Source organism: Conger conger, chromosome 4, assembly GCF_963514075.1.
Source record: "Conger conger chromosome 4, fConCon1.1, whole genome shotgun sequence".
Lineage (NCBI taxonomy): Eukaryota > Metazoa > Chordata > Actinopteri > Anguilliformes > Congridae > Conger > Conger conger.
The window spans coordinates 47,017,474-47,031,954 of record NC_083763.1 but is presented as its reverse complement, the minus strand read 5'-3'; the positions used below and the strand labels follow the sequence as shown (position 1 = coordinate 47,031,954).

Below are 14,481 nucleotides of genomic sequence, written 5' to 3'. Positions count from 1 at the left end.
GTAAGCAGTATGTTTTTAACTGTAGCAGAGCCTAAATTTGTTATGAAAACTTGGTGAAAATCATAGAAGAAATTGTGACTCCATACTGTAATAAAATCTAATAATGATGTCACCCCTGTTGAGAATGGCCTTAACTGGTTCCTTAACTGTATGATGTTCCTGCATTATACTCCTGGGCCTAAAGTAATGCAAATTAACTTACTCGTGAGTGAATGTGTGGATGTGTACACAGCCTGCTTTCTGTGCAGAAACAGACCATTTGGAAACTTGCTCAGGAGTAGAACTGCAGTATCACTTTTAGGCTTTGAACCCGAAACTCTTGGACTGAGTGCTGGAACCGCCACAGCCGAGTTTATTTTCACTGTACTGGAAAGAATAGCAATTTTCCGGTTTAGAAACCTGATTCTGGTTTGGAAAGATGTGATTTAGTCAGGCCTATGGCACGGAAAGTCCTGGATACATGAAGCAAATTCAAATTCAGTTCAGTTCTGTTATAGTGATGTAATTCTACCCCCTGGCCTCTGATCCTTACACGAGGCATCAGCAGAGAAATAATAAATGCGCTGCAACAACGTGACTACAAAATGGCCTCTACCGTTTAGCTCTCATAAATATTTACACAGGTCATGTATATGCTGCGGCATGTGGGGGCGACTTATGGCTAAATAATGGGCAGCTACAGCGTCTGCACGTTGTGTTCTTTCAGTCTTGTCCGTGTCTTCCGGCACGCAAGCTTTTCGGAGGGATGTCGGGAAGGGCAATGGGTGAGGAGCAGGAGAGGATGGGAGTCAGGAATACTAGAGGCTTGGACAGCAGGCTCTGGTCCCCCTGCTGCTGTGACGCAGGCCAGCAAGCTCCATTAGGAGAGTGATTGACCTCCACAGGGTGTGGACAGCCAAGGGATGGGTGGCTTTTTCCCCCGAAATTTCTATTAACTAAGTGGCTTCGGGCAAAAGAGAGAGCATGATCTAATTGGGAGAGAGAACAGTGCTTGAAACAGCGTGTTTGCATCGATGTTACCAACCGTGAATTTCATTAGACCAGAAGTATGCTGCAAGGTTTCTAGGTTTCAATGTTTCTTTTTGTAATTTAAAGGTATAGATATACACTCACTGAGGACTATATTAGGTTCACCAACTTGTTAATGCAAATAATTCATCAGCCAATCTTGTGGCAGAAACTAAATGCATACAAGCAGGGAGACATGGTCAAGAGGTTCAGATGTTTTTCAGACCAAATGTCAGAATGGGGAAGAAATGTGATTTAAGTGTCATTGACCGTGGAATGATTGTTGGTGCCAGACAGGGTGGTTTGAGTATCTCCAGAAACTGATTTTCACACATAGCAGTCTCTCGAGTTTGCAGAGAATGGTGCGAAAAACAAAAAACATCAAGTGAGCAGTAGTTCTGCAGGCAAAAAACGCATTGTTAATGAGAGAGGTCAGAGGAGAAGGGCCAGACTGACCAAAGCTGACAGGAAGGTGAAAGTAACACAAATACCCAAGCATTACAACAGTGGTATGCAGAAGAGCAATAAGCACAACATGAACGTCATGACATGCAAAGCTATTTCTGACATAATGGGGAAATAATCCCTCTAAACATGAAATTAAGAATTAAGAAAACCTAATTAAGAAAAATGAACATCTTGATAAATTCTGGGATTGCATTTATGGTTGGAACAAAAACCGTCATACAAGACCGACCTTGAACAGCCCTGACCTACTGAATGAACATAATGATACTATGGCCACCTATACATTTCTGTGTGGGAGCCTGTCATTCCACAGTCAGCACTGTTTTAGTAGTCATCCACCAAAACACATTCAATCGGAGTTGAATCGGAGTAAATTCATGTTGAGAAAGGGGGATGTAGCATCAAATGGCCATCCCAGATACGGTGAATGATGGGCAGCTTGAGTTTCTGCCCAGATGCCCTCAGGAGGTTTCTAATGTTGTTACCACATCCGCCCTGCTCTTTTCAGCCAATCAGCTGGGCTCACTCAGACTGGAGGATTCCACCGGGGCAACGGTCTGACTTTATTTAGCCGGAAGCGCCTATTGCTTTTGAAGCAAACTTTCATTCAGGTGTTGTTATTGGCTGATCCATTATGGATGACAACGAGCACACAGTTTCATTGGAAAGACAGCAAGCCAGAGCTCTGGTAGATCTATGAAATATTGCCGGAGAATGCTACGTGCCTGCAGCCAAATTCCCAGGGCTGAATACAAAGTGAATGCAACTGCATAAAGAAATTCTTACTGCTTTTCCCTTGAAACCTACATTACTAAATGCAAAGTACTTTCTAGATTGTATCACTGTATATCGTCCCAGAGTGACTTATAGTAGCTTGAGAAGCATACTGGACTGTATGTAGCTGAATGTAATAATCTTGGGTTTTATTAATAATATTATACCTATTGTGGAGAGAGTAAAGTAACAGAGTGTGGTTGAGAAAGAATACGAGCCAGTTATGGTTAGTATGACCTGTATTAATGCGATGAAATGTGCAGTCACACCTGCATAAAATGTGACTGCAGCCTACCAAGAGTACAACATTGGGTCATACGTAATTCAATAATGGCTCATTATGTCATTTTCTTTCAGCTTTTTCCAAGATGGCTTGAAAACTGCAGACAAGCTCAAGCAGTATATAGAGAAGTTGGCTGCTGACCTGTACAATGTAAGTTCAATTTTCACTGAATCATTTCTCTCTTCTCTGAATACCATCTCTTTTTGCTGAAAGAGAGCATTCAAGAGGACACGGTAGCTCTGCTGTGATATCTGATAATAAGTGCTCTGGTTTGATTTGAATCTGGATTGCTGAAAATAAATAAGGTAATGGCACGCTTGTGCTTTGTTCTTGCAGATAAAGCAGACACAGGATGAGGAGAAGAAGCAACTGACAGCTCTTCGGGACCTAATTAAGTCTTCTCTGCAACTGGACCAGAAAGAGGTAAGTCCTCCGTAGTGGGGTACTTCAAGGACTAGTGCTAGGGCCTCCATATTTTTAATGTGCCAAGTGATCAGTGAGAAATGGTCAACCTGCCATTGCAGTTTTGACTGAGACTGGTCCATTGTGTCAGAAAACAGCAAGACAGAATTCATTCCATATTCCTGTAGTTTTGAACAGGATCCATGTCTCTTTCCTGAACATACTTAAAACTGTTTAACGGTCTGACACTTCATGAAAATGTAAGACGTATGTAAAAACAGTCAGAATCCTCTGTATTTGTTGCCCCTAGTCCTTTTAATTACCTGCAGAAAAATGCAAAGAATTTAGACTGATACTTGATTTTGTATCTGTAATTGTCTCCTTTTTATGTAATTGTGTTTGCGGGCAGGCAAATAATGACATGCCCGGTTTTTCCGTTGAAGCCCACCCACACTGAACACCCACACGTTGTAGGAATGGGAATAGTCAACTCTATTGTATGCCCTTCACTCTCTTCTCTGGAGAAGGACATCAGGCTACATTATTATAGCATTTGCCAAGTGTGAGATACATGCTGTCAAGTCCAGCAAATGAGAAGTGAAAAAATCATCGAACAGTGCAAAATTTGGCAAGTTCAGACACGCTCACAGGGCCATGTCAAGCCAGGTGGTTCAAGACATTCTCCAGGGTTTATCTTGTCTGTTGGTGCTTCTCAATCTTGATCGCTTGTAGCTTATTTCACATTTGTTCATTGGTTGTTGTGAAACCTCTGTCAACCAATTATATGACCAAACTGGGCCCCTGGTCTTCTGTTGAGACAGGGTTTAACTGACCTTAAAGGCATAGTCCAAAGCGGTGAGCCCCCTGTTTGGCTGAGGGAGTAGCCAGTGCTGTACCATACTGGTAGCCAGTGTGAAGTAGGCCTTGCTGGTAACCAGTGTTGTGCCACACTGACTGCTCAGTGGAATTCCACTCACTTTTCAAACCATAGCCAGCAGTACTGTGGCCTGTAGCGTAGTGGTTAAGGTAAATTACTGAGACATGCAAGGTTGGTGGTTCTAATCCCGGTGTAGCCACAACAAGATCCGCACAGTCGTTGGGCCCATGAGCAAGGCCCTTGACCCTGCACTGCACCAGGGGAGGATTGTCTCCTGGTTAGTCTAATCAACTGTACGTCCCTCTGGATAAGAGCATCTGCCAATGTACTGCCTTTCCAGTAGATACTACTCACCAGCTATTGATGGGACACTTATTTCTGAACTTGCCTTTTGAGAAGATGCCCTTCTCTTGGGCATAATTCACTTGTTTGACTTTAGAGATTTACATTGTAAATTCAACATTTAAATATTACCCATTTTGGGCATTGTGGCATATGTTGAGCAATGTAAGCTTGAAATAGAATTGGCCTGTGATTAACATGCTGCAGAAATACAGGTTTTGTAATATTATAACATGATATTCTTATATTGTCAGAGATCCATTTTAGTGTACATGAAAAATATATCTCTAGTGATAATTATTTGAGCTTGGAAATTTTTAAATCATATACAGTATGATTCTATTTACATATATGCATTCAGTACTATATTGTACAATGACAGCTTTGTGGCTCAGGTATCACGTATTTAGCCAAAACTAATGGAGACTTTCCATTAGTGACACATCCCCAACAGCTGGTAAGGGTTCTGTCTGTGTGCCTCGGTTGAATTTTAATCCGAAAAGATTCATAATGCGACTGCAGTTCAAATGATTTTGAGTGTATTCGTAACCTTTCTTCCCCCATAAAACATACCTCCACAGACGCGTCATGGTGGCAAATGGCATTATCTTGTTATCCTACTGCATGCCTGAAAGTAATGGCTCTATGTAGGTGTAGATTTTGATTTGCGGTATTTGTTTTATAGGTAACAGCCAGTGTTAGCATTGATATTAGCATTACTGTCGATAATGAGATGAGCTGATAATGAGACGAATGAGATGAGTTGATGTAAGATTTTAAGGGCGCAGTCCAGTTTTTGCTGGATGCATTTATTCAATGGTGTTGTGTACTGTAGTATCAATGTTCAGATTTACTGTATAGATATTCAATTTTTTGTTATTTTGTCCTTAACTTTGAGCAATGAATTTAAGCAAGTGTTACAATTTTACAATGAATTTAAGCGTTACTGTGTTACTCTTTAAAAATTATATTTCTGAGATAAGCAACACATCAGCAATATTGCTAAAATGTGCCTCGCTAAGCTTAAGGTTTACTGTTGCTGCGACAGCGTGTTTTAAATTCACATTGTGTCCGTGGTGAATCATCCCACATTCACAGCACTAGTGCGACTTTCGCTTCTGCGTATCTTTCACACTCTTCCCTCCTCCTCTCTCTCCCTCTCTCTCTCTCACTGCCTTTCCTGACTGAAGTCCAGGAGAGTAAGTGTCAGCCCCCTTTTGCATTCTCTGTGTGTGCCTCTATGCCTTTGTAATCTCATTAACAGGCCTCAGATCTGTGCAGCTCTGTACAAAAGCAATGAAGGGAAATTAACCGCATTACGATGATAGCGAAATCACTAAGCCATCCACGGTTCCTTCATATGAAGTGTCTGAGCTCATCATTAGTCTCTTGTGTATAATATGTGTGTGCATTGACCTTTTCTATTTATTTGAACAAGTGTCTGCCTTCAGGTAAAATTGTGGAATAGCTGTCTATGTTTGTATTCTCTGAATTATTTGGATATTTCTTTAAATAATTAGCTCTATTGTGATTGTAGAAGTAATTTTATAAGCTCTCAGACAATATACTATGTATGTGTGTGCCCAGGCATGTGTGCATACGTGTGTGTGTGTGTGTGTGTGTGTGTGCGTGTGCCTAGCATGAAATAGAAAGCAATTAAATAACTTTCACATGCCTTCTCAGAAAGAAAAGGCTCTTGTTTGTATTGTATAATTGTATATTGTATATTACTCCTGGCACTGCACGTTATAGCATGGTTACTGCATGTTGCCTGTGTGGAATCATACAGTATGTTTGTGTTTTATTGACATTCGTCTTTGTGTTACTGCAGGACTCTCAGAGCAAGCAGGGCGGATACAGCATGCACCAGCTCCAGGGAAACAAGGAGTTTGGTAGTGAGAAGAAAGGCTATCTGATGAAGAAGAGCGATGGGTGGGTACCATGTGCATACACTCATGAGAGGGCACTCACACATACACACACATACAAGCTACACACATGCGTGCACGCACACACATGCATACACACAGAGGTCTAATTGCACATCTGCACACAGATTAAAGCAGACACACATACGCACACAAAAACATACACTCACAAACAGATGCAGATATGCACACAGACACGTATACCCAGACACACACCAGCAACACACACACAAACAGGTGCCTACATGCACATATGACCATGGCCAGACACACACACACACACACACACACACACACACACGCACTGACACACGCATGCATACCCACATGCAGGCACACAAGTTATGAGTTGGCTGTCAAATGCCCATCCCAGAAGCCCTCACTCTGAGATAGTCCTGAAAATAATGTTAGGAATGGTCAGTTCTTTCTTTGTAGAAAGCTTTTAACATCACATATGGTAAAGACAGTTGTAAATATGGGCGTATTGATATATGAAACCCCACGCAGCCTAACAGGACAAGATAGACTTACAGCTGAGTTATATGTGTCTGTCCCTTGAATAACCATTTTTCTTCAGGTGGAGAGATTGTGTCTTCCCCCAAAAGGTTATTGGAGAACAGCTGCTCTGTAACAAAGTATCCCACAGTATTGATCTCTTAGTCTCTGTTACCTGGACTAGCTGGGGATATAGAGGTCTGATGAGAGGATAGAATTACAGAATGTGTGTGTGTGTTTGCCTGCAGGCATGTGTATATGTCATCCTGTTTTTACTTTAACATTTGTATATTTCTACTGCACATTTGTGCGCTTGCTTGCATTCCAGTAGGATGGTCTGCATCCACTTCAACTGAAGTTGATGCAGTATGAATAACACCATGCTGATGCAGACTTGATACCAGTTTGCTAGAAAATCAATAACAATATGTGAGCAGTGGCCATCCTAATCCCAGGGCTGTTGGACCTGGTTGAAAATAGAACTGAGCCACAGCAACTCTGTTTAACTGTGAAAATGCCGGAAAAGATGTGGATTGGCCTTTTCCCTTATACGAAAATCTTCCCCACATTTTACTGCAGTGATTTCAGCCGTGATTAACAATTACCAAGGATAATTAAGCACGATTAAGTTATTTTAATATACTGATGCCTTATTGAGATGTTCTGTATATGATTAAAGGCCCACTCAGTAATTTCAGTTGGCCATTCAGTATGCTAATGGCTTACAATTAGAAAATAGATGAATATATGGTAAACTAGTTTTGAGTTATTGTCCAAATAAAAATAACAATTACTCATTAAAAGCACTTCAAAAGGAAAAATATGTATTTAAACTAAGTGGCCGGAGCAACACTACTTCCGTATTCATCTTCTTTTGCATTTCGTTCTTCTTCTCTGTTTAATATAACTGACCTTTTGGAGTTCTTGCGTAGTTTATCACCAAGGAAATTAACTCATTACTCACAGTGTCACGATATCGAAAAGAAAATTTAGAGAACATTTTGCCAAATAAACAGATATACTTACTATATTGCCACAGTAGCCTTACATGAACTGCAACAGTAACAAAGGTTCTGTTCTTTGGTATTCACATAGGTAGTTATCCATCCACCCAGCATCCTGGCATTTGACATCACATCCTGTTTTCTCCCTCACCCTAGGTTGCGGAAGGTGTGGCAGCGGAGGAAGTGTTCAGTGAAGAGTGGCATCCTCACCATCTCCCATGCTACGGTGAGGCTCGAATTGCTCAGCTGCCAAGTATGGCAGCCAGTTATCCCTGCTGCACTGCCAGTTGTCCAGCAGATTCATTTAGCTTGGTGTCTTGGCCAACTGTAGCACAGGGTTTATATTGACTGATTCATATTAGGGCTGCAGACCTGCGGTCAAATATGAAATTGTTTTGGATCGAAATACTTCTCTTCTCAGTCATAAAGTAAGCAGGTTGAATGGTTTTGCAATACAAATAAAATTAGTATATATTTTTACTTCAGATGTTCTGAACTCATGTATTGCTTCTGTGAATTACTGGATTGAATCGCTATTGGCATTGAGCAATATCGCTTGCCAAATATATATATATCAGTTATATATCGATATTGGCCCCAGAATATGCATATTGTGCACACCTAATTTGTATGCTGTGGTCAGATAGTATAGCATGGTGGGGTACTTGGTGATGTGCAAAGGAGTGTCTCAAGAGGACCCTGATACTACATCACTGAGACAGCACTGAAAGGGTAGATGGGTCTCCATGGAAACAACACCCCCCCACCCCCTCCCTCCTGCAACAGTGACTCATTGCTGTGAGTACTCAAGTGTGAGAAACTCAGACCTCCTGCTGTTGAGAGCCATTCATATTTCCCGTGCAGCCTTTCATAATATTCAGCGATGTGATGTCGGACCACAGAGGGTTGTGTGGTCCAGAGTGGTCCTAAGCAAACCAGAGTACAGGAATCACTGTGTGCATGGCGGGGCTTGAAGAAATACATTTTGATTGCCATAATGCTGACGTTTTCAATGGAAACTTTCAGGTAAAAACACCACGCTTGAGGCTGCGGCAGTGTATAGCTTCTGCCTTTGCTGACATTTGAGTCACCGCCCTTCGGCTCCTGAATGGAGCGAATTAGCTCTCTCATCTCTTTTTCGAGAGCACAAAAAGAGGGGTGTGCTTTTCTGAGGCGTGAACCAGTGCATCGCCCGCCCATAATTTTGTTTTGTCGCATTGTTAACCACACTCTGAGTGACCTTCCCCTGGGCCCGTACAAGCCAGGCTTGTGTTGTTCATTTAACTACATCAGATAAATATCTCATTTCTGCTGCCCGTAGAGTGCCTGGCTCGCAGGTAATAATGGAGGCCGAGTCCAAAAACAGAACTTTGTGTTTTTGGACTTCCCTGACGCCCTGTTCGATTACTAGCCTTTGCAGTCAGTCGCGTGAGGCCCCCGGCCTTTTCCGAAGCCGCCATTTTGACTCTGGGAATCCATTTGGGTCTTTTACTGTACTGCATTGTCAGCATTTCTTTATCCATCTGCTCTGTTGCGTGGTCTATTTTGCAGTTGTCATTTGGTGTCACTCACCCTTGTGTAACAAGGACTTCCAAGCTCTACAACTTCCCAGGAAAAATCCTTTGAAATATTTAGCTGGTCACACTCTTTATGATTCATGAAATTCTGTGTGGCCTTCACAAACTACACACTGCAAATACTGTACCATTTTCTGGATATGATGTCTCTAAGCTTTGAAGATGTTTTTGAAAATTTCAGCAAGATAAGACTGCCTGATCTGTTCTACCCTGCACTGTATTATGTTTGCACATTTCGTCTTGTTGGGGGTCCGGTCCCCCTTGCAAGAGATTTCGATGTCAATGGGCTTTTCCTGGTTAAATAATGGTTAAATAAATAAATTAATGATAAATCATTGCGGCCATGTGAATGCAAGCCCAGTGCCAAGCCTGTATTACAGGGCTGCCCAATCTCGTTCCTGGCGATCTACTGTCCTGCTGGGTTTTTTATTCAGCCGTAATTTAGCACATCTGATTCTACTAACTAGCTGCTCAACTCTAGCTGTTGAAAGAGATGTGTTTTGTTAAGGTCTGAATGAAAACCTGCAGGATGGTAGATCTCCAGGAACAGGATTGGTCAGCTGTGCTGTATATCCATTCTGCTGTTTTACAAGAGTCTCTGTCCCCGTCTATCCTCAGTCCAACAGGCAACCAGTGAAGCTCAACCTGCTCACCTGCCAGGTAAAGCCCAGCGGGGAGGACAAGAAGTGCTTCGACCTCATTTCTCGTAAGTGCCAAGCCATGCTGAGACTCTGGAAGGGGGGTTGGCTTAGGAGGGGGTGGTTGTAAATTCGCGAGAGCGTTCGACAGGAGAAAGAGCCAACATTGTTCAGCAAAGGTCAACCTCCCGCGCTGATGCTCACTTTCTGTCCCAGCGGCTAAAAGGGCTCCTTTATTAGCCTGCACCATGTGGCCAAAAGACGCACAAACCACCATCCCCGTTACCTCAGTGTTGGGGGTCTCTGAAAGCGAGCTCCGTAGCAGGTCACCAACAAAATAGTTTGAGGCCATTTCCTCTCAGTACGTTACAAGCCGATTTTACACGCTTGCTTACGTTGTGCTTCTGTTCTTTCGGCAGATAATCGAACGTATCACTTCCAGGCTGAAGATGAACAAGAGTTTGTGATGTAAGTGTGTTTGACCATGGGTGGGTGTGTGTGTGTGTGGGGGGTGGCCAGATTCATAGAAAGTTATTAATAACATATTATTAAAGAGGAAGCTTCCTTTTCTTCCGAGAGCCTCACGCCAACCTCAGTCATTTACCTGACTTTGTGGAACATTTGTGGAAAGCACTGAGGCCTTTCCACAAATGTAGTGGTTTGGTTTGGTAGTGGCTTGGCCTAAATCAGGGGTGTCCAGTCTAATGCAAAAAGGGACAGTGTCGGTGCAGGTTGTTGTTTTTATCCAGCACTAAGACACCTGATTCTACTTGTCGTGGTCTTGATTAAAGTCCACGGTTTGTTAATAAGTGGGACCAGGTATCGAAGTGCTGGGCTAGGACAAAAACCTGCACCAACATCGGCCCTTGCCGGATAGGATTGGACACCCCTGGCCTAAATTTACTGAGACTGTGAAGGTTCCTCGAGTCTGATGGATTCCTGTGTGTCAGTGCCTAATGCAGTAATCTCAGACCTTGGCCAGCCCTTGAAGAAATGTTCTGAATTATTCCCATGCAGGACATCCATTACATAGCAGGCAGTTACTTTGTCAAAGCCACAAACCAGTGTGCCATATGAACTCAATGGAGCATGCCAAAAGACAGCTGCTATATACTGTAGCTAACTCAGTTTAACATGGGCCGGCACAGAGAATTCCAAATGAAAAGCAAAACAAAATACAGTGTCTTCTTTTAATTGCATTTGGTTTATGCCATCGTTGAACGCATACTGTAAGTAATTATTTTTCACTTTCAGTATTGCTCTGTCTCTTTTATACAGTGCGCTCATGCATAACATGTACACAGCCACACACACCCACACACACAGCTATTTATGAAGAGAAAGGAGATGGGTATGCAGTGTCGCTACAAAGTAAGCACATTACAAGAGGGCCTGCTTATCTGATAAGTCTGCTTTGAGGGACCGTGGGTATGAATGAGGTCCCATTTTCTCACGAGACCGAACCTGGCCGTACGAACAGAGAGGAGGCATTGCCCGCCCTCTGCCAGTTTTTCAGGTCAGCGAAACCACTCACCCCCATTTCACACGCCCGCAGGAAGGAAGGAGGTTGAAATTCGAGTCATTTTCTCACAGATTCAGTGCCTTAACTGTCAGCCTGTTTGGCAACTCTGCGGCGGGAAGAATGAAGCGTGGGGGAGGTCGCCATTTCTCCCAGATTGGTTTTTGACCTGCTTTTTGCAGCTGTTAGCAGTGAATGAACAAACAACTACTTCGGCTGACCAGCTTTCCACCACACACGCACACTTTTGGGGACTGAATGTATTTCTGACATGTCTGGGATATTTTAATCTCCTCAAACACGATAGACCGCAGGGGAAAATCCGTTGGGCTGTGCGATGACTCAGAGCCGGACGGAGCTGGGCGTTGCGGCAGGCTTGGAAGTCACCGCATGCAACGTACAGCCCTTTCTTTTCGCTCAGGTCAGCCTCAGAGATCAGACTCGGTCTCAACATTTTCCATACGGCCATGCTCGGTGTGTTGGAATAGATATACTGCCTGGGATGTACACTGTAGAAATTCATAATTAAAAGTAAAAACAGTCATGCAGCCATGACACATGAACCAGAAGAATGGTGAAAAAATGTAACTGTTCAGGAAATGGCATTCCTGTGGTTGTACACTGAGAATGAATTTGTGTTTTACGAAGTAAGAAAGGACTAAAATGGCTGCTGTGCTGCAGGCAGTTTGTAGCTTTATATAGGTGCAGCATATCCATAAAATATCCACCCACCTGAAGCATGACTCCACCCTGAAGCTCTGTGTGTAAAAGGGGGGGTGGGGGGTGGAATGTAGGATTATTCCAAGGCCTCTGACTGGTAGGGGCTCTGAAAAATATTACAACAGTATCTTTTAGTTGGGCCCAAAATCCATGGTGGTTCCCCCACCTGTGTGCCAGTGATTGTCTTGCAGCACACCGCATTCTATCAGTCTTTAAGACTTTTCACACTTCTGTCACTGAATTTAGCTCTAGGTAATGGCACATTTGCCTGCTAGAGCTGTCTTCACACCTTCACCAAATGTACTGTAGCATAGGTATAGTTCCCCAAAAAACACTTTTTCTAAAAATAAAATAAATAAAAAAGCCACTTCCAGGCTACACCCATGTGTGACATACCCCCAAATTCACATGCCCATAGGAAGGAAGAACAGAAATGTTGATGGCCATCTTTGGGGAGTGGAGGGGGATGGGGTGTCAACAGGTCCCTCAGTTTATATATCCACCTGATTAGTTTGCACCTGCCTTTACCAGCTACCTGCAAGTGAATGAGCAATATCTTCAGTTGACAGGCTTTCCACCACACACGCACCGCACATTCATGCACACACACTCACCTACATGTTCTCTTAATTGTCTCATGATATAGTGTTTGACAGAGGAGAGAATGTAGCTAAATAGTAGATACAAAGGCAAAAAGGTTCAGTTCACTAAAGCTACTTTTATGATTTCAATGTATAGTCCAATGAAGCAAATGGAGTAAAATTTCTCCATTGCCTGTATAATCACATTGCACTTGAGCAATAGTTTGTTAGAAACTCCCAAGAACTGATGTAATCAACAGAAATCTTCACACCAACCGCCAAAGTAATGTGTCACTGATGTGTCATGCACTACCTCCCAATTTACTGTGCAAATTTGGAAACAAAACTGCATTGTCAAGACGTGTTTTTCTTTAGACTTAAAAAATCCTTTGAGGGATGGACCTTGCAGCCAGGGCCGGCTCTTACGATTTTGTTGCCGTAACGGTGTCAGGGAGGACTGCAGGTGTGACATCATGTTTTGGTTGTTCCCCTCTGGAAGTTCGCTGGCCTAAATATGCAAAATCTCCATGAGCTTGGTCCTGGAAGTCAGCAGCTTGATTGAATTCACCTCTCTCACTTTTCCTGGTAAGAAACCAGCAATAGAAGAACCTTATCGCCCCTTTACAGTCTAGGTCACCATCTTGTGAAATACAGTACAGTCTATATGTATTTGGGCTGGGGTACAATTTCTGTTCTTTTGGCTCTTTACTCCAGCACATTTGAAATTAAACAATGCATATGGTGTTAAACTGTAGACTACATCAAGACTAGATACTGAAAGCTTTCTTATACCTGTACGGAAATGATTGAGTACACCTGACTTCATCTAATAAACAGTTGAGAGGCCAACTGTCCAATTACTTTTGGTCCCTTAAAATGGGATGTAAATGCCTTCAAATTACAAGTGACAGTATGCATTTTAACCAATTATTTAATTTCAAATTGAATGTGTGCAATGTACAGAGCCAAAAGAACAGAAATGGTACCATTGCTCAAATACTTACGGACTGCACTACAGGTGTATCCCTCTCTTTGCCCTCTGGGGCTCGGTATGGCAGATAGAAATCCGGAGGAAATGGATGTAGGCTTCCACTTCGCTGAGGTTCTGGCTGCCTGCCACAGGATATGGTGTCACCATGACAACGTCAGGCCTAAACCGTGCGCCTGAGAGCCACTTGTCACATCGGCAGATTTCAGAGGGTGAGGGCAGTTAATGGAACGGCGGGTTTCCGAAAAATGTGGTTGCCATTGCGCAGTACTGAAGGAAATTATGTTACTGAAATTTGCATAGATTAATAATACAAAAGCTGTGATATCTGTTTTGATTTCAAAAGTCTCTGAATCACAATGGCCTTAACCTCGTGTTGCTAAGCATCCACTTCCAAGTCCATAAATGCACCATTTTATATGCATTATTTATTTGATTATCGTATCCACTTAGTCACGGAGGTGTTGTGCTCTCAAATTCTCACTACCTCTTGGAACTAATAACAAGCTACTCGTTCAAGGAGCCTGAATGTGGAGGCCTGTGGGTATTATTCTGACCCTTCGGCCTCTGTAACTGCGGACAGGACTGGGCCATAACCACGGCTATGATCGTTCCTCTGTGTGTCCGCCTGCGTGTAGATGGATCTCGGTGCTGACCAACAGCAAGGAGGAGGCCCTGAACATGGCGTTCCGCGGAGAGCAGAGCACCGGGGAGGACAGCCTGGAGGACCTGACCAAAGCTGTCATCGTTGACGTGCTGCGTACGCCTGGCAACGAGGTCTGCTGCGACTGTGGGGCTGCAGGTAGACCGTCCGTGTATCGCCTGCTTTTGTGTATTTTGAGTGTGTTTACATACATTATGTATGTGTGTGTGTGTG

The 14,481-nt window shown here is 43.1% G+C and overlaps 1 protein-coding gene across 5 annotated transcripts in view; it reads left to right on the top strand.

Moving 5' to 3' along the window:
- LOC133125874 (arf-GAP with SH3 domain, ANK repeat and PH domain-containing protein 1-like) overlaps positions 1-14,481 on the top strand; it is a 109,191-nt gene that overhangs the window by 71,745 nt on the left and 22,965 nt on the right. For all 5 annotated transcript variants that reach the window (XR_009708477.1, XM_061237572.1, XM_061237569.1 and 2 more), the window contains exons 8-14: positions 2,608-2,683; positions 2,870-2,956; positions 5,986-6,086; positions 7,738-7,807; positions 9,777-9,864; positions 10,216-10,264; positions 14,243-14,406. Coding sequence is in view for 4 of the 5 variants with exons in the window: in XM_061237572.1 (XP_061093556.1) it covers positions 2,608-2,683; positions 2,870-2,956; positions 5,986-6,086; positions 7,738-7,807; positions 9,777-9,864; positions 10,216-10,264; positions 14,243-14,406 (635 nt within the window). In the remaining variant the exon portion in view is untranslated. The remainder of the gene's footprint in view (positions 1-2,607; positions 2,684-2,869; positions 2,957-5,985; positions 6,087-7,737; positions 7,808-9,776; positions 9,865-10,215; positions 10,265-14,242; positions 14,407-14,481) is intronic.